The 25,446-nt window shown below is 45.5% G+C and overlaps 1 protein-coding gene across 1 annotated transcript in view; it reads left to right on the forward strand.

Moving 5' to 3' along the window:
* The window catches only part of LYRM7 (LYR motif containing 7), a 127,963-nt gene that overhangs the window by 86,676 nt on the left and 15,841 nt on the right, over nt 1-25,446 (forward strand). The window contains exon 3 of the mRNA XM_085632717.1: nt 10,236-10,306. Within this exon, the coding sequence (XP_085488843.1) occupies nt 10,236-10,306 (71 nt within the window). The remainder of the gene's footprint in view (nt 1-10,235; nt 10,307-25,446) is intronic.

The raw sequence follows: 25,446 nt of genomic DNA on the forward strand, positions 1-25,446 counted from the left end.
CCCCCCCCTCTCCTTCGCAGGAACACAGATACTATTGCCCAGTAAGTGCCTCGCTATCAGGGTTAGTGGCGGGAGGCTCTTTCAACCCCTTTTGTCCCCGCACACTCAGAGGGTGCGGCGTGAAGAGCTGATAATGGGGCAATGGAAGCGGCTTCAGGGTCCAGAAGAGGCCCATCAGCTGACAACGACTCTGACCGCGGGGGGCAGGATGTGGGTTCCATGGTGGCGGTGGAGGGCAGGCCGTGGGGGCAACCGGTGAGGACTCTCAAACATCCAGTGTGCGCAGAAGATGGCCGCACGTGGGAAGATAAACTTTAGAGTTCATACCACACAAGTATCATCCCCAAGTGTATTCCATCACTAAAGACTCATTAAGTCCAGCACTTGCTTTATAGTGCTGAGGAATTAATGAACTTCAGTATTTATGGTATCCTCATTTCACTTTTAATGCAGTCATATAATTTATGCCTCCGCTATAATAATTTCTCAGTAATGTTTCAAACACTCCTCAAAATCAAATGCGCAGAGCGCGACTGGCTGACATCACTTTAATTTTTAACTTGTTACTTTCTCTGCCTTGCTCCGCTCTGAGCTCCGTTATATTATTCTTGCCCCAGGTCAGCACCGTCTCCACTACAGCCACGCAGGGCTTTAGTTTTATTTGTAATGTTCTTAATGATTACACAGGCAGCATCAGTGCTGCCTCAATCACAACAGCACCAATAAATATTAATAGCAGGCCCTCTCACCAATTCATCCAGATGGAAGTGAAAGGTGATTAAGCGTCTTACACATTAGTTTGAATGCTTAAGCTTAAAAGCAGATGTTACATCCAAACCGCAAAAAAAAGAAACGTTTGCAGTAAACAACCACTGAAAGATCTCTTGTGCATAAATGCATTCCTAATCCATGCATTTTCATCACGCTGGCAGCTTTCAAAGCTTACAAACTTTCTTTATTTTAATTACCAATGACGTTTGACGAAACATCTGCCTTGAACCCGTTGTCTTTCCTGGGGAAAACAAGTACCTGCATTTTGTATCCGCAAAATGTTCCTCCCACACCTCTTCCCTTTCCATTCTGTCCTGGCCTCGCCTGAGTACCCCTCAGGGAGTTTCCTACTACTGCCAATCCTGCAGCCCCAGAACATAAATGGGGGTTAGAGCAGGTCGCCGGTGCAGTAGTTGTAAAGGGTTGGGTTCAGGAGCCTGCAGCGAAGCAGTGACCCTAATTCATCAGCACCCTATGCTGCCAGTGAGTAGGGGACACACAGTTTTGCCCTCTGGAATGACAGTGTGGGCGCTGCAGACAAATGCAATCTAGAGCCTGAGAAGCTATAGTCCGCTCGAGTGCACAGTATTTTATTAACATGTGCCTGTTATTGTGTTACTTTTTCCCTGTCTTATGTGCTAGCTGTGCCTTTGGTTGTCAGCAGGAAGGTTCCCTTGCTAATGGTATAACCATGGCTGCTGTCGGGAAGGAGTCAGTTGTGGTTGCTGTTCCAGTGTGTTTACTCTGGCTACTATACAAACACTGTGTCTGCATAATCTGAGTGCAAAACTGTGTTGTGGTGCCCTGTAATGCTTTGTGTACACACGAACTGCAGCGCTAGTTATGTTTTAGCTGTAGTGTTTTGTAGCACACGCGCATTAACAAAATGCAGACCACACCTTTTATAACAAACAGAGCATTTATTTAACGTCTCTTCATAACACCTCGGAAAATAAGATTACCTTTCCCTTTGTTCTCTACATGTTGATTCTCCTCCTTCCTCTGTACCTTTACCACCACCATCTGCCGGAGTCTACCTCATTTAATTACCTTGCTGTTAAGTTTGTTTGTTTGTTTCTTTCTTTCTTCCCCTCTTTCTTTCTTTCTTTCTTCTCCACTTTCTTTCTTTCTTTCTTTCTTTCGTTCTTTCTTTCTTTCTTTCTTTCTTTCTTTCTTCCCCCTCTGTCGGTTCCTCATGCTGACTTACTCCTACAAACTTTCAAAAATGTGCTAATTTCATACCCTTAAAGCCACTACATTTCACATTTCTGGTAAGTTTCCACTAGCGTGTTAAAGTGTTTGGTCTTGGAACTCTTTTCTTTTTTCCCTGCTCATGTTGAACATGTATGTTTTGTTTGCAGCTCACTGAAAAAGTGAAATCACGATGCCCAATCCCTTTACTTTTGAGTCATTCAAGGATACATTATTTTAAATGGAATTAAAGGATAGCATTCCTGGGGTCAGTATCAATTTGTATGGTGAGGTGCACAACAAAAGCTAAGGCTTGGCTGTCTTAGGCTTTGTCAAATGGCTGTCACCCAACTTTAAATATACTTACATATGTTTTCAAAAACAAGAACGTTGTACTGAATACATCATCAGATTGTTATTCACGACAGCCGCAATAGGCCTAAAATTAAAGAGACCGTTGTGCATTTCTGACGTTTTTTTGTCACAGCAACGAGTTTTAATTTTGTGTGAAGGCCACATTTTTTTTGTAATTATATTTCATCATTTCTAAAATTGGTAACACAATCCACACAAATACACTCCTCACCATGCAACATAATTCTAATCAGCATAATTTCACTCCACACCACACAATTCAACTCTACACATTTCCATTCCATTACACACCATTTGATAACAAACCACATAATTAAACTCATCACAATTACACAACACACTGCATACATCCAATCCACACAACAAAATTCAACATCATGCCACAAAACTTCAACAGCACACCACATAATTAAACTCCACTACGTACCACAACACAAAATACCATTCCACATTATTACACACCATAACAGACAATCCCATTCCACAGAATTCCAGTACACTCAATACCACATAATTACTGTCCACATAATTCCACTGCACATATGCCACATAATCCCACTCCACAAATCCAATCCATACCACAAAATTCCACCACAGACAATTCAACAACTAACAATTCCAAACCACCCCATTTTTTTTTCCATTACACAGGGCAACATACCAAACCAGAGCGCCACCTTTCCCATTTAAAATATACCGGCACTTGGCGCCATGCTGCTGCCATGCTGCTGGACGAAATAATGCGCTAATCCTTCACTTTTATATACAGAAAGGTAGATTAGCAGGGATGCTTTAGCTTTAAACATGTTTGCTTAGAGCACACATTTACAGCAAAATACTTGTTGAAGCTCAGGGATATTTTTCCTCCTTGTAAATAGAGGCTCACTAAAAGCTATTTTGGTACTCTGCGCATTTAATAGCACATGTACTGGTTTTATCACCGTAAACAGGATAATAATCTGAGTGAGTCCTGGGAGATTAAGTGATTTGCCCACAATCACAGGATAGTCAGCAGATGCTGTAAATCAATCTGATTCTCAGTTCCAAAGTCGGCAGCTCTGGGAGCGTGGCCTATATTAATTACTAATTTATCAGAAGATGAGGGCTTACCTCTATTGTAAATAATATAGGGATGGCAACCTGGCCATTGCTTAGCCCTTTGTTGGAATCTCTGTCATTCTGCTTTATTACATCCTAAATGCCCACCAGATCCCATGTGTCACTTCCATCCCATTCTCTGGCTCAGGGAGCAGGCACATATTCATTACATTACAATTTAATCAAAAATAATTAACTATTTACTGGTTAGGAATAGGTAATGCGTAATCATTTAAAATAATCTATATAAGAAAGGCCTTACCATTAAGAAAGCAATTGAGCATTAAAAAGTCAATGTAATCCAGGTTAGCTGCAGAGTCGATGGAGTGGTAGTTGAAGAAGTAGTGTAATAAATATTACATCTACCTGGATGATTAGGTGGTAGGAAAGGTAGTGGTGGTGATGTAGTTGCAGGGAGATGTGATGGTGGGTGATACTGTCATTTATAACTATTCAGGTTAAACATTGTCAACATCCATTTGCACCTGCACCTCTGGAAAATTCTGTGAATATATATGGATAGGTGCTTTAACTATTGACTCTGTAGGAAATTCTAGTTCTGAATGATATGAACCGAACAATTGTCCACAGCTCATTTCTGACATATCAGATTAATCTTTATCTTTCAAATTCTTCATCCTATAAGTTATCTTTGTTTACTTTGAGTCAAATTCTTCTTCTTAGCCATGTTTGCTAATCCAGTTTTTTCCTATCGTCTTGCAGTCTTTACTGTCTTCAATTTTTTTCCTTTCATACTTTGTATAGAGATCAGTGATTCTACTTTTCAATGTGTCTCTTGGTGCCTGTAGGGCAGAGTTCACTGTAGAGTTATATGTGTTCTATCAGATAACATGAACTTGGTGATTAGCATCATCATCATGTAGTTGACGATGTACAGACTTGTTGTTCATAAGGTTCTATTCTGCCTTTAACTCCAAAAGGTAGAAAGTCTAAATGGGCTTGTGTTAACTTAGAATCATCTTGTAAGTTCTCAGATTTTTCTTTTTCGGCACAAATCTATTTAATCATCTCAGTACAGGATCCTGACTTTTTCTTTGTCTCAGAGCTTCATTTTTAAGATCATCAGTGAAGGTCACTCAGTTCCTCATAGTATTTGCTCCAGTCTTAGAGCCTTAATTACCTTTGCTTACGTTTTTTCCCTTGAGTAAAACGGTTGCAAAATGGTCTTGAGCATCTTAACGTAACTAGAATTTCTCTTGCCTTTTTTCATCTTTGTTGATAGGAATCTGAGTAAAGCTTATTTGCCAGTTGTAATACTTTCAAAATGACTTTCCAAGACATCTATAATATGTCTGGGAGTTATAGTTGGTCCTCAAAGGCATACCATAATTTGTTTACTTTTTTCACCTCTGACACTGTCTAATTCACTACTTCCGGAATCATTCGCAGTCTTTAAACATGAATAAAGACCAGTCTCAAATGTGTCTGCTCTCTTTGGCACAGGATATCTCTTGAAAAAAGCTACAGTCTCCTGTCCTGCCTAATTTCAGTCAGTAGGTTTCCTATTCAATTTAACACCCATCAGTGAATTTCATCAAAAGTGTTCCGACATATTTTAGTAGAAGTATTATCTTTTTTCGAAGAGCTTGATTTCACAGGGGTAGAAGTCTTGTTGGATCTTACACTTGGCTGTGAAACTTACATTTAGACTTTATAGCCAAAATGGTTGATCTTTTGTCCACTTTCAAATGCCTTAGTTCCATATATTATTACCTGTGTTGTCTTCGTCTTCTCATCAAAATACTAAGGTATACCTCGGGCTAAATCTTATAACCCTTTTAGGGTGTTCTGGATAACCAGGGTTTTAGAAATTGGGCCAATTTAATTTATCACTACACATTTTTCTGGTATCAGATTCTCTGGTCTCACCTGGTCATGTAGCTGTCGTCAAAGTCCATGATTCGCAAATCTTTTCTGCTGTGTCTTAGATCACACAAGTGCTAGTACTGTTTAATTGTAAGATTGTGAAATAAAAATTCGGAATCCTTCATCTCCATCTCTCTCTGTAGAGGGTTATGGTTCTGACGCATCTTTTCTACTGTTCCTAATACGTTGCAGTGAACCCCCCCCCCCCCCAGCTGTTGTGATTATGGCTTGAGGATGTGACTTAGCGCAAATTTAACTTGGATCTAAGCTAGTGCCCCCATGTGAGCCTCTCCTTCTCTTAGTTTATTCTTGCCTAAGAAAGTATATAGATCTTCATGTGTATCTCAAAAACACATATTTACAAGTGTGAAGGAAGGTCTAACACATCTCCAACCAAAGCGTACATGCAATTGAGGAATGTTGGTACAGGCAGAGGTTGGTAAAGCTATCGAGGTAATGCTTAAATAAGATCGCCCATACTTGTACATGGACATAATATCACTGGAGTCTTGGATGAGATTTCTATCTCTGCTCTGGTTTACTAACTCCCATAAAAATCTACCAATTTATGAGATTGCTATCTTGGACTGTGAGTTGAACTCGCTAGGTATCACTAGACATCCAAGCCTTAGCTTTTGTTGTGCACCTCACCATACAAATTGATACTGACCCCAGGAATGCTATCCTTTAATTCCATTTAAAATAATGTATCCTTGATTGACTCGAAATTAAAGGGATTGGGCATCGTGATTTCACTTTTTCAGTGATCGCACATAAAGAATCTGATGTCCGCTCTGTCCCACATTATCTAACATTAGGCAAGGAAACCCCTTTCTTGCTGATGAAATCTTCCTGGATATGTCAAATGTCATTATAGGGCTCATGGTGGACTACTGCCATTCATGCCTTGCTAGTTTGACACACGTTCTACTACACAGGTTAAAGATAATCTAGAACAAGGAGCTCACATTACCACAGGCACTCCATGCTTAGTCTTTGTTCAACTAGTTTAGTGATGGCCTGAGCAATTTCTAAATTGTTGCTGCTTGTCCAAAGGATATTCTTTTAAACGGCCTTACAATATCGCAAAAACTAAATTGGAAATATGGGTGTAAGGATCTTACCCGGAACTGATTCTGCAGGGACGCCAGGGAGTACCAACTGAAGATGTAGTGAGGTCCCAACCTTCCACCACCACCTAGTGCCTCTATCGAACCCTAGAGAACACAGGTAATGGGGGAAAGAGGGGAAACAAAACAAGGATAAAGGGGAAACAATCTCTGGAGCTGCCGTCTTCACCCCCTCTTTATGTCAGTGGAACTGTGAATCTGGAAAAAGTACAAAAGGACAGTAGGATTAACCCAGGGCATGTGAGAAAAACGTAGCCTATAAACAATGTGAAGATTCTCTCCTAATATGTACCTAACTTCTCAGAACACGATGACTGCTAAGGAGATGCTGCAGAAGTGGACAGGATAGACATAGAGGCGGCTGGTGTGAGGAAAGCGTAAGCCTTACAGAGTCCCTTCTTTTCTGTGTTTTAATGTACTGTTCCTAAAATATAAAGATAGACAATAACCAAGCTGAGATTATCACTTAGATACCCCTAGAGCCCAATACCCAATTACCGACTTATCATACAAGGGAGAGTCCGTCGTCCATCACTGTCTCCGGGTCCCCTGAAATCTTCTGGAAGAGTTCTTCCACTTGTCCCAGGACGTGACAGAGAGAGAATTGTAGCGAGGTCCAGGAGTATTTTAGGGAAAAAACGTGGATAAGCTCGTCCGGCTCCTTAGACTCCAGCAAGACGGGCAGAGCATTGAGTTAGTTCATAGGAGTTCAGGGGAGGTTGGAGGCAGGGTAGAGACACCCGGCCGGCCCACGGGACAATATCCGGTAAAGCGAGCGGAGCGCACCACAACCCACGAGCCTCGAATCAAAAAAAAAAGGAAGAAAGGTATTCAAGCAATACCGGGCGTGTAGGACTACACAGTAAACAAAAGCGGAGAAACCCGAAAACAAACAGAGCTCTGAAACAAGTTAGCTGGACTTAAGCCTTGTCAGCTAAGGCACGCAAAATCCGCCTCAACCACGATGGTTAAGCGGAGAAGAACGCCCAAAAGACTCTGGGAGTCGTAATCCACAAACCAGGAAACAGGAAGTCGGAAGAACAGCCTGCGGGGCAACACTAGAATGCGAAGCCTCGAGACTACCGGACGTTAGGCTTTTCTACTGGCCTGACGCTATCGCGCATGCGCGATAGCTAGTCACCATGGTGGATTCGATGTCAGCGTCTTGCGTTTGTTTCCGGCAACCATGACAATGGGTTCCAAATGGACGAACAAGAAGCCCTGAACCAGTCTCCTGGATCATATTTTAGGGACTGAGAATCAAAAGGATTATTAATTTATGAACGAAAAGCTTTCTCTTTTTAGCAGTTCACACTGTTCCATTCTTTCCATCCCAGTTCTTTTCTTCTGAGCCCTTGGATTCCTGCCAGGATTTTTAGAGCTTTACAAATGCATATGGAATGAAACCTGCTGCTGTAGTCTTAATGGGCCTTTACAATAAATCTATCGTACAATAAGTTGTTTTTATCCCAGGTGAGGTATTATTTTCTTTTTGGCACATACATTTTAGTGTAGTGTTTCCCAAACTGTGGGTCGCAAGTCGATTTCTGGTGGGTCTGGAAAGTCCAGGCAATCAATAAAGATGCCTTTACATTCTGTGTTTATCCTGTTACATTTGCTGGTGCTTCAAAGATAGAGGTCAAATGTCAGACTATGTCTTCTGAGAAATTGCTACTTATGCTTTTAACATGGGGATTGGCGTTTGAAGTCCGAGAAAGGAAAAATAAAGAGAGAGAAGTTTAAAGTGAATTATGTGACAGTGTTGCAGCAGTACAGGCACACTTTACATCCTAATAAAAAACCCTTTATGAATAGGGCCTAATGTGTTTTACTTGAGATCCCTTGGCCATTACTCAGCACCTAAACATTAACTTCCCTATTAGTATAATTCTCAAAGTGGGCACAGTCTTTTCTATTTGTACTAATTGCATATGAATATTTCCTGAAATTTATTCTATATTAGATGTTTTACAGTCAGTTCATAAAGGTAAGTAAGACTACATAAAAGTGTACTACAGATGCACATTTAAACTAGAATAGATTGTTTCAATATGTAATCTAACAGGTTTGTCCCCAGCTGTAATCAATCCTTACACCAAAGGCCAAAAGAAATACAGGGCCTTTGTTATCTTGCCTACTGTGCTGTTTTTCGGTCTCACCTACACAGAATATGTGCTGTGCTGCAATATGTTTTGTTTACAATTCAGTGGGCTTACAACCAGCCCACAGCATACCATTAGTTGTCACTCTCATTTGCAGTCTTTTGATTTGATTACTTAACTCTCGCAGGCTTCCCTTCCTTTCATGTTTTGGTAGCCCCTCCTTGGAGCGTGGACCAAGTACATGTGTTCTTCCTCGTCTCTTTGCAGCACACTATTTTTTTGTATTTTCTAAGCATTTCGGTATTACTGGATTTGCAATGTACTTTCCTGCTTTTAACACAGGCATACAGCTTCTTATTTATACAGCTTCAGCTCTATGTTGCTTTCACCTTATCCGCCATCTCTGTTGATGCTTTAGTTACTTACACCAACAACTGTACTATACTATGCCACTCTAAGCTACTTCACTTTATGCCTCTCTACACCACTTCACACCACACTACTCTTCGCCACTCCACTCTACTCTGTGCCTCTCCACTCTACTCTACTCCACACTACTCTACGCCACCCCTCTCTATTCCACTCTACTCTGTGCTACTCTATTCTGTCACTCCACTCTACTCCACACCACTCTACTCCGGTGCACTCTAGGCCACTCTACTCTAAGCCACGCCATTCCAGTCTACACCACTCCACTTTATGCCACTCTATTCTACTCTACGGCGTGCTATGCTACTCTACTCCACGCCAGCCTATCCCACCCCACTGTATGCCACTCTGCCCTATGCCACTCTATGTTTTGATACTCAACGCCACTCTAATCTACTCTACACAATGCCACTCTTCTCTATACCACTCTACTCAGTTCTACGCCACGCAACTCTACTTCACACTACACCTCTCCGCTCTACAGAACTCAACTCCATCCCACTCTGTGCTACTCTACTCCACGCCATTCTGGACTACTCCACTCCACACCAATCTAAGCTATGCTACTTCACGCCAGTCCAGTGTATGCCTCTCTACTCTGCTCCACTCCACACAGTGCCACACCACAGAACTCAACACCACTCTAATCTACATCTCATCACTGTACACCACTCTACTGTTCGCCACTCCATTCCGCTCTACGCCACTCTACCCCACTCCAGTGTATGCCACTCTACTCTGCACCACTCTATGCTACTTTATGCCACTCCACTCTATGGCATGCGACTATGTTTTAGCCATGCTGAACAGCAACCATGCTGCTCTACAACATAATTAAAAGACATTGGTAGAGCCAATAACTCACATAGGCATGATCTATTGGCTTTGCCAATGCTTGTTGTAATTCAATTCTGTTATAGCATTGATTTAACTAATCGTGCTACAGGTACTGCCATTAAACAATCTTCTGAAATTACAGCATCAATGTGTAGTGAAATTTTATTCTTCCAAGAGGCCCTGGCTGAGTACATATACTTACTTAAGATCATGGTTTTGAGTGGTAGAATTAACACCTCTGAAAGCTCTACAGTATAAGAAAAATGTGTGTATTTTCATTGTACAGAGTACCACAACAGCATCTTTATGTCATAAGTGGATAGTCTAGTATGTGGAAGTAAATTATTTTCTTGATCATGTTATGTCCCGAAGTACATGTTAAGAAAATATTCATCATGGTTGTTTTTTCTTCCAGCTGCAAGACAAAAGATAAATGAAGAATTCAAGAAGAACAAGAATCTTTCATCCCCAGAGAAAGTTGCAGAGGTGCTTTTACGTAAAATTTCAATTTGGTTTCCTTTTTTTGTGGCACGTACCATGTGATCCTGTGCCAATTGGCCATGTCTACCACTTTGTACAGTGTAATGTCCAATATCTTCACAAAAGTACTGCTTTCTGTTAACAAAGTCTTATTAACACTGGAGTGGCTCCCCATATAAATCTGCAAATTTAACTATAGGGGAGAGAGGCAGCAGTCTTGATATAAATAGTGGTCGAGCTTCCACACAGTCAAAGCAACCTAGTGCCTAAAAGTAAAGCCTTTTTTTCTTGAGCTTGCTGTTGGTAGCGTGGCCCAAGAAAAGTCCTTTCAAAGAGTCCAGTCATCTGAATTCCATGTGGCCCATTTCTCTCAAAACAGAAGGGCAGATTAACATGATGACCTTGTTTGGACCTGTGCTTTCAAACTTTCTTTGAGAGGTGGATGCTAAGACAGATGGCAGTAACAGGCACCATACCTTTTGTTCTAGAATGATATCACAAATGACATGATTGGTCACCTTACATATTTAACCCCCCCTTGACAGCATCAGTTAGATTGGTATAGCTACTATGATGGCTGGTGGTCAAAGCATGGACCGTGGCCAAAAACCTAGCTCTGATCCCCAAGGCTTCTAGGTAAAGCCTAAAGATGACCTCATTGGATTCTGGTGGAAGAGATGCTGACGTTGTGCTCTTTTTGTCTAGACTTTATAACGTCAACACTCTGGCCACTGGCTTTTGCCACAATTACTTAGGGGTTATTAAGTGTAAGCACTTCACCACAATGTGCTTGGACTCCAGAATAACCCTCTACATAGCTTCTGTAATCGACGTGGTGAGCACCGACCAATAGGATAAGCACTCCATTGGGATCGCAAATTCTGCAGCGTGAAAATATTTTTGTTTCATTAGGAGAATAGCATCTGTTATATAGTTATCTAATCCCCACTGTTAGATTTGGGAGTCTCTAGTTGGCACAGGTAGGCACTTGTGACAAATAGGGTCCCTTGCCTCTAGTCAGGGTAAGGGGGTACACTCCTAAAATAACCCCTGCTCACCCCCTTGGTAGCTTGGCACAATCAGACATGCTTATCTCAGAGGCAGTGTGTACACTAGCGGCTCGTGGAGGGAGTTTGGTGAGGCGGGGCGGGGAAATGTAAACACTGGAATATGGATGAACGGAGGTAAGTACACATTTAAATTAATAAAACAAATTCCTTTGCGCACGCTGCATCGCATTTTGCGATGCAGCGCCTTCAACGAAATTAGTTTTATTAATTTAAATGTGTACTTTACCTCCGTTCATCCATATTCTGGTGTTTACATTTCCCCACCCTGCCCCTCCCCGCCCCGCCTCACTGCCCCACCAAACTCCCTCCACGAGCCGCTACTGAGTGTGTAAAGCATTTGTGAACACATACAGTAATCCAGTGACAACACTACAGATGGATACCACTCAGTTGTATATTAAAAATAAGTATTCTTTATATATATTTAACACAAGACCACAAACGACAAAAATCCACAATACTGCACTTAAAATGGTAGAATTGGATTAGTTCTTTTTAGATCTTAAAATGCAACTCTTTGAGTCAATGTACCTTTGGATGCAACACGCAGGGCAACGAAAGTGTTGCAACGATGGTGATGCGTTGATTACTTACTGCGCTTTCAGGGCGATGCGGTGAGCAATGCCGTGATGCGATGAAGTTTTGGTGCAAAGAAATAAAGATGTCGTCTTCTTCTTGATGCGGCACGCTTCTCCGATGTTGCGAGAAGTCTCGATTCGATGCGTCAGCTGCAGCGGCGACACCCTTGTTCCGTGATGTGACGACAGCGGCTTTGGCGACGACACTCTTCTCCGTTGATGCGAGACGCTTCCGCTCGTTGCGATTGCTGCAGCTGCGACACCCTTGTTCAGTGATGCGACGACAGCGGCTCCGACGGCGGCACGCTTCTCTGTGAATGCGAGGCGCTTCTGCGGTGCAATGCGACCGCTACAGCGGCGACACCCTTGTTCCGTGATGCGACGGCGACACGCTTCTTTTTTGTTGCGAGACGCTTCTCGTGATGCGGTGCAATGCAACCACTACAGCGACAACATCCTCGATGTGACGGTTGCGACGGCGACACGCTTCTTCTTCGTTGCAAGACGCTTCCAGCTCCTTGCGACACACAGTCCCTCATAAGGTCCAAACAACTCCAGTCACTTCCAAAGAACTCTTGAGGAGCTGGGGATTGAAGTCTGTTGTCCCTGAGACTTCAGCAAGAGGCAAGCTCTTCTCTCAAGCCCTTGGAGATCTTTTACAAGTTGAAATAAAGCACCCAAAGTTCCTTTCTCCTTTCTTTGGCAGTCAGGCAACCCCTGCAGGCCAATCCCCCAAGCAGCACTTTAGTTAAGGGATAGTCTCTCCTCAGTTTCTTCTGGTTCCTCTCCTCAGCAAAGGTTTCTTCTTGTTGTCCAAAAGTGATCTTAAGTCCCAATATTTATACCCATTTTCTCTTTGTTCTCTGAAGGCAGAGAGGCTTTTGCCTCGTTCAAACCAGTTCTGGTCAGTCCTGGAGCACTTTGTTGACAAGACTCCTTCTTTCCTTTCAGAGTGCAGGGCAGAGACATCAGACGCACCACAGGAGGTGGAGCCAGCATTGTGGAGGGAAGGCACAACCCTATTCAGGTCCCAGGTGCAACTCCTCCCACACATCTAGATGCAGCTCTCTCTATTCAGCCCTGTGCTGACTCACCCTGTCTCCTGGAATCCCCCAGCCCCTGTCACTCAAACTCCAGACAAGGAATGCACACGTAGCAGAGGCAGGTTTGGATGGTTAGACAAGAAAATACCTTCTTTTTAAAAGTGGTATTTTCAAACACAGAATGTTAAAACCAACTTCACTAAAAGATGTATTTTATCATTCTGAGTTCAGGCATACTACATCCTAATTTCTACCATGTTCCCTGAGTCAGTTAGGATTATAAGATGTAATAATAAAACTGCCCATTCTGGCCTATGGAGAACAGGTAGCCTTGCAATAGTGAAAACGAAAATGGCTGTAATTCACTATTAGGACATGCCATACACATCAGGGCTTGTCCTACCTTTTACCTACAATGCACCCTGCCCATGGGCCTATCATAGGGGTAACTAATATGCAGAAAAGGGAAGGTTTAGGGACTAGCAAGTGGGTGCACTTGCCCAGTCAGCATGGCAGTACCAGACTGCCCACAGGCTCTGCAATGGCCGACCTGAGGTACACTTTAACAGGCTGCTTCTGTGGGTGTCACAATCAGTGCTGCAAGCCCACCAGTAGCATTTGGATTACCAGCCCTGGGCACTCCTGGTGCACTGTACTAGGGTCTGACAGGTAAACCAAACCAACCAATCATGGAATCACTAATCCACACACCAATTTACAATAGAGAGCATATATATTTTAGCACTGGTCAGCAGTGGTAAAGTGCCCAGAGTTATAAAACAGCCAACACCAGGTCAGAAAAAATATAGGAGGAAGGCAAAAAGTTCAGGGATGACCCTGCAAAAAGGGCCAAGCCCAACACCCACCATACATCCTCCCTTGTGTAAGGGGTGCTCACCCTAACTTTTATGCCTCCCCAATTTATGTTTCTGCAGATTGAAATCCAAAATCACCAGTTCCATTCCCTTTTGTAATAGCAGCCTCAAAAAAGTTTTCTTTGAAGATTATTCGAATTGTTAAGCTCCTCAGATTCTGATATGGAAATGACCTACAAGGGTAAAATTCACCCTTCAGCAGTCCAGCTTGTGTTGCTTTTGAATTTTCTTCTCTCTGAAACTTGCCGCACCATACAACACAGAGGGAGAGTTCTCCTGGTCTTCTTGCAAGATTTCATGCACTTACCTACACCCAACACTCACCTCACCAACAACACCCAACACCCCACTCTCTCACACAGTCCTGCAACCACCCACACAACATTCCGCACTCAGATGCATGCTCCTCAACACCCAATCACTCACCAAACACGTCACAGAGATCTTGGACTCGGCGCACAACAATACCTCAGACCCACTTTTCCTCACAGAAACCTGGCTGACCTCTGCACCGGACATAGGCACAGCCATCCCCCTGGCTACAAGATCATCCTGTATGACAGACTTCACAAGCCCGGAGGTGAAATCACCATCATCCTCAAGAAAGCCATCAGCTGCACCACCTTCAGGACACGTCATCCTCAAACTTGGAACATTTTTCGTTCAAGCTCCACATCACAGCCAATTTCACCCTCAATGTTAGCAATTACATACTACCCCCCTGAACTTCCATCTGGAAAATCACGCCGACCCCAACTAAAAAACTCATCAAAGACCTTGGAAGCTTGGGCCTCCCTCAATGAGTAAAGGGACCTAACCACATTGGCCGACACATCCTGGACCCTATTTTCGTTACCTTCGACAACCTCCGAGTCGACAAACCCACACTGGTGTCCTGTACAGACCACGCCCTCATTAAGTTCAGCATCCTTGTCCTGGCCCCATGCACATGCACCACCGCCAGACCTGCCTCCCAAAACTGGAACATAATCACTGACCAGGACTGGAACTTCGATCTTAAAATGCACTAACCCAAACTCAGCAACAGTCTCCCCAAAGCCATCAAGAATTTCTACAATTCTTCTCTGACTCTTGGCCCCCCTCAAGCACAATGAAACTAAATCTGGACCCCAGGCCAGTTGATACACAGAGGAACTTAGACTGATAAACATTACTGCAAACAACTGGAGCGCAAATGGAGAATGAGTCAGAACAATAAAGACAGGAGCATGTTCAAATACTCCCTGGGCTGCTATCACCAAATGGTCTGAACCACCAAACATGCTACTCTAGCAGACCACATCGATACCAGCACCTCCAGAAGCAAATAAATCTTCTGCATCCCGAGCGATTTCACTTCATGAGCGGCTGCCTCCAAATCGATCACCACCTCACAGGGCCTCAGCAACAATCTTAATCCTTCATCAACAAAATCACCGCACTTTACAGTAACTTAAACCCATAACCGGACCCAGCAAACCTTTACCAAACGTCTCCCGATCTTATTTAAATAACCAGTGCTAACCACATGGCCTGTCGTCACCCCAGAAGAAACTGCTGCCAACATGAACTCCATCCACTCAGTGGCCTTATCAGACCCCTATCACCACCATGCCTACTCCAGAGGATTGCAACCAATCAGTGTCATGCTCACATCCATCCTGAATACCTCCACCTCTTCCGTGGCCTTTACAGATACTTGGAAATACAAACTGCCATCCCATTGAAGATGAAACCCTCTGCGTATCCTCTAATACTCTCGAACTACAGACCGATCTCCCTCCTACCATTCTTGGGCACGGTCTTAGAGAAAATCATCAACAGGTGCCTCACCAAATTCTTCAACAACCACCAACTCCTCAACACCATTCAGTCTGGATTTCAGACCCACCACAGCACGGAAACTGCCCTCATCGCCACCATGGATGGCATCTGCATGACGCTGGACAGTGGAGACACAGCAGCTATCATCCTCTTGGAACTCTCTGCAGCGCTTGGCACCATCTACCATCCTATCCTCTTACACAGCTTAAACAGCATTGGAATCCAAGGACACGCACTCCGATGAATCTGCTCCTTCCTGATTGGAAGGACCCAGTTAGTCAGCCTGGCATCTTGGACACTCCCAACCTCATCTGTGGAGTTTGCAAGGTCTGTCCCTGAGCCCAATGCATACATGATCCCACTAGCCAGTATCATCCGCTCCCATGACATCAACAAACTCTCCTACGCCGACGACGCACAACTTAATCTCTCCCTCACTGAAAAGACGCCCAGTACCTGGATCAAGTTCAATGCCTGCATGACTGAAATTTCCCACTGGAGGAAGACCAACTATCTGAAGCTCAACACTGGTAACACCAAAATTGTGATTGCCAGTAAGAACACTTAACTGTGGAACTCCACCTGGTGGCCAACAGAGCTTGGACCACCCATGCCAAAAATCTCAGGATAGTCATCAACCGCAAACTCAACATGACTGCATAACTCACCGCCTCATGCTTCCATACCCTAAAGATGCATAGGAAGGATTTCAAATTGCTCCCAATCAGCACCCTGAAAACCATCACACGCCCCCTCGGCACAACCAAGCTGAACCACGGCAACAGTCTCTATGCTGGCATCATCAAAAACCTCACCAGCAGGCTGCAGACTTTTCAGAACTCGTCAGCAAGAATCACTCTCAACCTCCCACACCCCACTCACATCACACCACATCTGAAGGTGCCCTACTGGCTCCCTATACACAAATGAGCAAAATTCAAACTCCTCACCCACACTTTCAAGGCACTAAATAACACTGGCCCAGCATACTTCGACAATTTCATCTGCTTTTGTAAATCTTCCAGAGACCTCCACTCGTTCTGACTCGTACTTCTACACATTCCACACATACAGAAAACCAGATCCTTTGTGTGAAAATAATTAGTCAAAATGCACAAAAGTGGATGCACAAAAGTTGAATTCTTCAATGACCAAACTCCTTTGTGTGACGCAAATATCTCAGAGACAAATACATCTACCATTGTCCAATTTGTTGCTCACTACTGGAGGAAATACTGTGCATTCTTATTTTTTTCCTGTCTTGTCTTCAAGAATTTTTGGATCTCCTCAAGTTTTAGTTCTAAAATAGTTAGTGTTTGTGGTAGTTTTGTATAAAAGACAAGATATAATCAAAACAACAATAAATACTCAACTAAATAAGGCTGCTTTGAAGGCCACTAATATTATTTAAAAATACATCTTCCATTTTGTATTTTAGCATGCAGCCTTCAGCCATGCATAGCGGAATCTGTGTACTCAGTGTGGCCTCCACTCACACCCTCCTCTCAACATCTGTGTCTCGGGAACATGCTGCACAGGCGTTTTAGCACATGCAATGTTATCTGCGCACGGGGCTCCCTGCTCTCATTCTGTGGTCCCTCTGAACCTACTGCATATGGCCTTAAGTCTTATGTAGTACAACCTTCAGATATGCACAGAGAAGACTTCTTTACGCTCATTACCCATATAGACATTGAGTGTTTTCTATTCTATTTTTGATGTTTGCTGATCTCAGGTAAGCTCCCCAAACCCAAGATGGTCCCCTCCATAGATTCTGGGATGTGTAGGCCAGTGCCAATCCATGGTTTGTGCAGCTCCCCATTTCTTTAGCAAATCACGCAACGTCCAATATTGCCTTTTTTGAAGGCAACTTTGTTGTGAAAATGAAAAAATACTTTTAGATTTCTCTATTTTACCCTCTCAGGATTAATACGCCTGAAATCTGCACTGAAAAACCTGAGCTAGACAGTTGCAGTCTGTCGAATTTTGTCTTAAAGAGCACCAACATTTTTCACTAAAACAATATAGTTATTTTTGTCTCACTGAACCATAAATACTGCCATTATTGTTAACTTCTTAATAAAATGTGTGTGCTCGTTCATGTGCGTGCTGTTGAACGAGTAGACATTTGGCTGTTGATTTTAGGTGTTAAGTCTCTTTTTGACTCCAAGAGCTAGCACCTAAAAAAAATTGTAGGGTGGCCCGTTGTTCACTTCTGGTTCATTTCTTCATCATTTGGCTGTCTCTACAATGACATAAGCTGCTTTTATGAAACATTTGGGGGGCAAATCCCCGTTCCTTCTCTCTGTCCTCTGTTGTAGTTCCTCTCATTGTAGCCGCAAACGTAAACTTGTGGGGTGGGACCAGAGGTGAAATGGAATGGCCACAGTCTTTTAACGTGCACCTTGCACTGTGTACTTCATAGCACCTTGTACTGAATTTATGGAGAAATAAAATGACATTTTGTAATCTTTACCTGTGACTGGAGGGCCTGGATTGTAAATGCACTCCTCTGTGCCATGATAGTGCTTGCAAAATATCATTTGGAGTGCTGCTGTGGGTGAACCACATTAACCTTTCTTTGAAGAAATGAAGTGTGCGGCCTATTTTTGCACTGGCAGCTAACTGCTCTAAAACATAGCTCATTGTAATGGACAATAGAACATTCTTTTTAAATTTCTTTATATTGAACACAAAGAATCGGCATTACACAGTACAGCATGGAGTACGAATTTAAAAGGTACATTGAAGCTAGAATGCAATCAATTCCTGAAGCATTACTCATGAGTTAGTACATCATTTACGGCAACGGAGGGTCATCTTGTGTGGGAACGCTCGGGGGGGGGGGGGGGGGGGGGGGTTAACAATTCCTCGGTAAACATTCCAATCATTCCAGATGGAGGACAATTTTCGGGGGCATCCCCGTGCCACGTACACTGTCTTTTCCCTAAACATTTACCAGTCCATGTCTGTCTTCCAGGCCTCTAACTTGGGTGGATGCGCAGCTCCCCATAGTTGTGCAATGTTCCTCTTCGCAATCATTAATCCCAGTGTTACCCAGAGTGTGCGCTTGCTGTTGAGGTCTGTGGGTTCCCATACATTCAGGAGCCACCTCTTCGCTTCCGGGCGAATGGTAATTGTGAGTACTTCACTGACCTCGTGTATTTTGCGCCAGTACTGCTGAATCTGCTCACATTCCCACAGGATATGCATGAAGGTCCCTTCCTGGCCACACTGTCTCCTGCAATCCCCTTTCTCAGCCCTTCCCATACGCACTAGACTCGGCCCCGTTATGTACACTCTATGCAGAATTTTAAGTTGGACGAGCCGTAGCCTAGCTGAAATGGCTACCTCTCGGGGAGATGCCACTGCCTCTTGCCAGTCCTCGTCATCCAGAACTACACCGTCTCTTTCCCATTTTTCTCTTGTGCACTGGAGAGGGTCAATAGAATTATTGATCAGCTTTTTATATGACAGCGAGATGGCCTTCGTTGGTAGGTAGCCATCCAGCAGTCGGTCCTCGAGGGGCGAGGATTGCGTAGGGATGACACCCTTCGACAATTGTGACTGCAGGACATGGCGCACCTGTCTGTATCGGAAATGTCCTGAGTCGGCCAATTCGTATTCTTGCTGTAAAGAGGTCACCTATTTTAGAGATATCGATTAGGTCCCATTTATCAAATCCCTTTGAATTCCATAAGTTACCTAGGGTTTCAGTGTCCCATAAGGGGGTCGCTAGGGTGAGTTTTTGCTCCTATCCCACGCTTCTGGTTGTGGCATGCCAGATTTGAACCAAATGTTTAGTCGGCCCTGTCAGGGAGAGTCGTCGGGGTTTAGAGTATAGCGCCCTGTTGTAATTCCCTCTTGGCAGCAGCCACCTGTCCATGGCATAGCCTGGATCATCTGCGTATCGGTAAGTACCGTGGTTGATGGCAGCAAGGTGTGCTGCCCAGTAATATTTTTTGAGGTCTGGGAGGGCAATTCCTCCGTCATACCAGCTGAGGTTGAGTTTAGCTAGCCCTATTCGGGGTTTCCCATTCCACAACAAGCGTCTCTGCAGACTCTCAATCTCCCTAAAGTAGCTCGCAGGAACCAAGTCGTTGAAATTTTGCAGTGCATACAAAAAGTGGGGCAGGGACATCATTTTAAAGAGCGTCGCCCTGCCCAGCAACAAGAGCGGGAGTGACTTACAGCTTACAGTGTCCCGCTTCAGTCTTTGCAGGGGAGGGAGCAGGTTCTGGTTGTACCGGCGCTTAGGGTCTTCTGTGACGAAAATTCCAAGATACTTAAAGCCCACTGCGATGGTATGTACTGGGCAGCCCCTTGGGAGGGCAGGTGGGGGTCCATTAAGGACATACAGTATAGACTTACTCCAGTTAATCGAATAGCCAGAGTACCTGCCAAAGATGGCGACGATGTCTAATACCCTCCCAAGTAATGCTTTCGGGGAGGCCTGGAACAGTAGGATGTCATCTGCATACATTGAGATGCGGTCTTCCCAAGTTTCTGACCAGCGCAGTCCACATATCACCAGATCCTTGCGAATCCATAACGCCAATGGTTCCAACACCAGAGCAAACAGGAGGGGGATAGTGGGCAACCCTGGAGAGTTTTCCGACCCAACCTAAATATTTCGGACTTTTTGCTATTGACTACAACTTGAGCTAGGGGTTCAGAGTAAAGGAGTCTGACCCATTGGTTGAATTTAGGCCCAAATCCCATTTTCGCGAGGACTGCAAAAAGGTACGGCCATTCGACAGTGTTGAATGCCATTGTGGCGTCTAGTGAAACTATTATCGCCGCTTCCTGGATTGTGGCCACCCTTCCCATCACTCCATGCACTCTGCGCAGATGTAATGCGGTGTTACGCTGGGGCATGAAGCCCGACTGGTCAGGGTGCACCAATTCGCTGATTACTTTGACAAGTCGATTGGCTAGGAGTTTGGCTAATATCTTAGGTTCCGCGTTTAATAAGGAGATTGGCCTGTAAGAGGCACAGTCCGTCTTTGGCCTTCCCTCTTTATGTATAGTAACCAGTCTCGTAATCCTCTGGTCACGTGGAAGTATCCCCAGCGTCTTACTCTCCTCGTACATAGCCCGCAGATATGGGGCAAGTTTGTCTGGTTTAAGTTTATACAGCTCAATCGGTAGACCGTTAGGGCCCAGGGCCATTCCTGATCGGAGACTTCTAATTGCTAGGGCTATTTCGTAATTGGTGAAGTAGTCTTCTAGCATTTTTAGGTCGTCAAGGGTTATGTCTCTGAGTAGCATTAGTCAATCGTTTTCAGTGTATGCTGTAGTTGAGCTGTACGTCTCACTATAATGGGCCGTGAATGTGTTCGCAACTTCTTGGGGCTCGGTGACCGACTGCCCCTTTTTGTCTACCAGCTCTGGCACTAGCCTACTCGCAAGTTCTTTCTTATCAAGCCATGCAATCAGTTTTCCCGCTTGTCTCCAAGGTCGTATATCCTGCCCTGTTTCTCCCTTCCCAGTGCTCTGGTTCTATCAGTCACAATTGCCTTATAGTCGTCTCTTTTAAGTTGCAGGACATGGAGTTTCTCTTGAGTTAGCTCCTCCCCCATCTCTTCTCCAGCCTGAGGATTTCATTGTCTGCCTTGACCACCACCTTTTGTTTCTCTTTTCAGACCCCGGCTATCTGGGAGAGTGTGTGCCCCCTTATTATTGCTTTGAATGCTTCCCACATTACCTGGGGGGACTGCACCAAGCCTTTATTTTCCTGGAAGTAGAGGTCTATTGCCGTAAACAGTGACTTCCGGACCTCTGGGTTGCGGGGATTCCAGGGGTGGATTGTGCCACTCTACCCACTCTGTGTTGACCAATAATCAGCTGGGCCCATATCAGGGAGTGATCAGAAATGCCACGTGCCATATGTCGTATCTCCTGGACATGTGTGATGTGAGGTGCGGGAACGAGCAGATAATCTATTCGAGACAAGCTATGATGGGCCCCTGAGTGGAAGGTGTGTTGGAGACTGTCTGGGTGATAAGCCCTCCAGGCGTCGGTTAAACCTAAGGTCTCTAGGAAGTCTGGTATCCAACGGTTCGACGGGCCAAGTTCGCGGGGCGGGTGTCGGTCTAGTGTGCCTGAAACCACTGAGTTAAGGTCTCGTCCCACTACTAGTAGAACATCTGGAATTGAGAACAGAATGGAGCCCAGGTCTGTAAAGGTGCAGCTTTGAAGGCCGGGAGGCACACACACAGACATGAGCGTTAATTTGTTTCCCTCCCACTGTCCCGTGAGCCCTATATATCTACCCAAGTAATCTGACCATGTGGAATGCACAGTAAGGGGAAAGGAATTTCTCAGCAGTATGCCAACTCCGCTTGACCCCGTGGTAAAACCGGAATGGGCCACCAGCTTGTACCCCCATCTATTCAAAGCCTCGCAGGTTTTACCCACCAGGTGCATTTCTTTGAGCAAGACAGCGTCTGGAGCATGTCGTCTAATGTGTCGCAACACCACACATCTTCCATTCACGTTCCGACTCATCAGTTTGATGCTTTTATCCCAGTCTGTACTCAACATGCCCTACATGTAGCAAGTAATCGTCTGAAGAGGAGCGGCAGTACTGTGTCGATTCAATACAAACAAATAACAATACGAAAATCCCAACCCAACTATCCCCCTCCCTGCTCCCCTGCACTCTGGGCTCGAAACTGCCATGGATCCCCTATGCAGTGCCTTTTCGTCCAATGACTTAACTAAGAGTAGAAAATTTGGGGAATTGGTGTCCTGTTACTAACCTCTCCCCCCCCATCAAATTGGTCCATTAGGTGCCCCGAGAAGGGCCGGGTTGCATAATTATCACATAACAGTGGCCCATCAAGTCCATGACCGCCCGAAAGTCATTCTACCTGTGCCACCCAGAAAAGCAGGCAGAGGTCAATCTGAAGTGGGCATCCTGCGACCTCCAGGGCAAAGCGCTGTGAGCAGGACAGTCTCTGTCTCAAATGGAGTTGTGTTCCTCAGCTCCTCTCCACCTGTCCAGCCACTCAGCAGCAGTCTCTGGGAAGTCAAAGAACATGGTCTTTCCGTCTGCCTCAACACGGAGTCAGGCCGGGAATAACATTGCATACTTCAGCCCCTTGTCTCAGAGTCTTTTCTTGATGGCAATGAAGTAGCGTCTCTGTATCTGCACAGCTTGAGTGAAGTCCGGGAAAAAGGTGATTTCGGTGTTATCGTATCGAAGCGGAGGCACCTCTCTGGCAGTCTGCAGCACGACATCTCTGTGGTAATTTAGTAGCTTGGCCAGTATTGGGCGGGGGGAGCCCCGGGCCTCGATCTTCCCCAGGGAACCTTGTGGGCCTGCTCAATGACGAAGAGTTTCGATAGGCCTTTGGGTTGTAGGTGGGCGGTTATGAGGTTCGCCACGAAAAGATCTGTGGCCTGCCCCTCTGCTTTTTCCGGCACCACAAGAATGCGTATGTTGTTGCGCCTGGAGCGCCCCTCATAATCATCCAGTTTGGTCTCTGCAAATTTCCTGAATGCTTGTAGTTCTTGGATTTCAGTCTGCAGCGGTGAAGTGTCGCCCACTAGACTTGCCGTGGTGATTTCTAGTTGTGTGACTTTTTCTCTATTTTTGGTTAGGTCCGCTCTTATGAGCATCACTTCCGAGGAAATGGTGTCCATTCTCTGTTCCAGAGATGTCCTGACTCCAGTGATCGCTTCAATGACCTCTCTCAGCGTGAGTTCTGGGAGGTCCCCCTCTGTGCCCCCAGGGGACTTTTCCTTTGATTGCTGTTGGTCTGGGAGCGCCGTCTTCGGGAGAGTATATCGATCCAGTTTGTTCTGCTGGATGCTTTTGGGGCCTCTCGTGCTCGACATCGTGGTACACTATGGTTTTGTTCCAGTATTGAGTCCACCCGACTGTGAGCGGCTTCGTTGGTCACTGCCCGTCACCGACGTGGGAATGAGGGGGGGTGTGCACCCACACGATTGTGGCCCCTCGGGGGTCGCCGGCCTCCGTGGGGGGGAATGAAGAGGGCACAGGGTTTCTCTCAGTGCACTGTCGAGGAAGCCCGGAATGCGGGGGGGGGGAAGGGGGGGAGTGCCCCGAACCGCCACAGTTGCCTCTTGAGGCTGCGGCCTGCCTCCTTCTCGTTGCTCCCTGCCCCTCACCCCAGTCAATCGGGCAGATGCCAAGTGGTCTCCGGGCCCGGGAACCACCAACGCCCGGGTCCTGCAGGAGCCTTCCTCACTGCGTGACGCAGTATGTCTTCTCTGGCGAGGGTGTGGCCCCGGAATAAAAGCGGTCCCCACAGGGGCTTGCGGCACATCTCAGGCGCTCTTGTTAGCGGCACTCACTCCCCCATCGTCGTGGACCTATGGACAGGACCTTAGCGTCTCCCGCGCACCACTGCAAGGCCGGTCTCCTCTCCGGTCGTTTTGGCGCTGTCGCGGTGAGCTCCGACCCTCACTCGATATGGCCGGTCAGTGGCGCCATCGTCTGCCAACTCAGCTTCTTGGCGGTAGTGAAGCCACTCCCTCGGGTCCGGCTGCTACTCCAGGCCCCGGCTTTGGCCCGGGTGAAGGCCGCAGTCAGCGATGTCCCGGGTTGAGGCCGCAGTCCGCGATGTCTCTATCTTCTTCTGCAGAGGTGCTGCAGGCTCAAGTTGGGGCTTGTTGTGATCAGCAGAGCGTCCACCGGCCCATTCCCGACTCAGGGACCTGATTTGTGTAGCTGATCTGCGGGTGGGAGAAGGATCGAACGGAGTGACCCTAACTTGCGGCCATCGCGCTACGCTGCGTAGCCACGCCCCCGCCAATAGAACACTCGAATGTTGAGAGCTCCATTGAAGAGAATGGAGCAGCAGCAGCCTATATGAACTGGTATATGTCCACTGCTCTCAACATTTCAGTGCCTTATGCCTTTCTCTTTACCATGCATCTTCAAAATACGTGGGTTGGGCAGGGGTAAGCAGAAGGCAGGGGCCGTGCTTCAGGACACATGCAGCCTTCACCATCTCCGCCTCCTGTAGCTCAGTGTCACATGGGCTTCGGAAGGAGACAGGTGTGACTGCTGCTCAGCTCCTGGGTCTGCCTTGCTTGGTTGAACCACGAAAAAAACAGTTTAGCCGAGCCAGGGAGAACCAGGGACTAATTTCCGACAACTACTTTCTCAGCTTTTGCAGTGAATGATCAACAGTGATCAGTCATGGCAGTGCGCGCGGCTGTGAACAGGTGAAGAGTGAGATCAGGAGCTGTGAATTAAAGGCTTTCGAGCTGCAGGGGATTGCAAACCCATCGGCCTCTGATGGCTTTGTTTTTTCAATTAGGGTGTTCCGCCCTCAAGGGGCGAAATATTCGAATAACTTTATAGCCCACTGTAGCTGGGCTGTACCGGCCATTAAAGGCCTGCTCCTTTCAACACTGGAGCTGGCCTTTAATGGCCAGAACAGCCTGCTATGTCGGACAATAAGCTATAGTAATGGAATTTGTTATGCTTTCTTTGAGATCAGATTAGCATACAGCTATGTGAATTTGACCCCCGCAGCTCTCCAAAACTTCAGCTGTAACCCTGATGGAGTTATCGATGATATTTTATTGGACTATAAACTACCTCCTTGTTTACTTTAGTGAAGAAGGGCATTTAACTTGGAATGCGGCTAATTTCCATTTGACAGTAAAGGGAGGCAAAATGTAATTTGATACTACATCCCTAACTCAGAAATAACGTTGTCATGGTGAGTGTTATGAATTTTGAAAGCCACACTTGGGTGAATAGATGTTTTTGCA

Source organism: Triturus cristatus, chromosome 2_1 (assembly GCF_964204655.1).
Source record: "Triturus cristatus chromosome 2_1, aTriCri1.1, whole genome shotgun sequence".
In the NCBI taxonomy this organism is placed as follows: domain Eukaryota; kingdom Metazoa; phylum Chordata; class Amphibia; order Caudata; family Salamandridae; genus Triturus; species Triturus cristatus.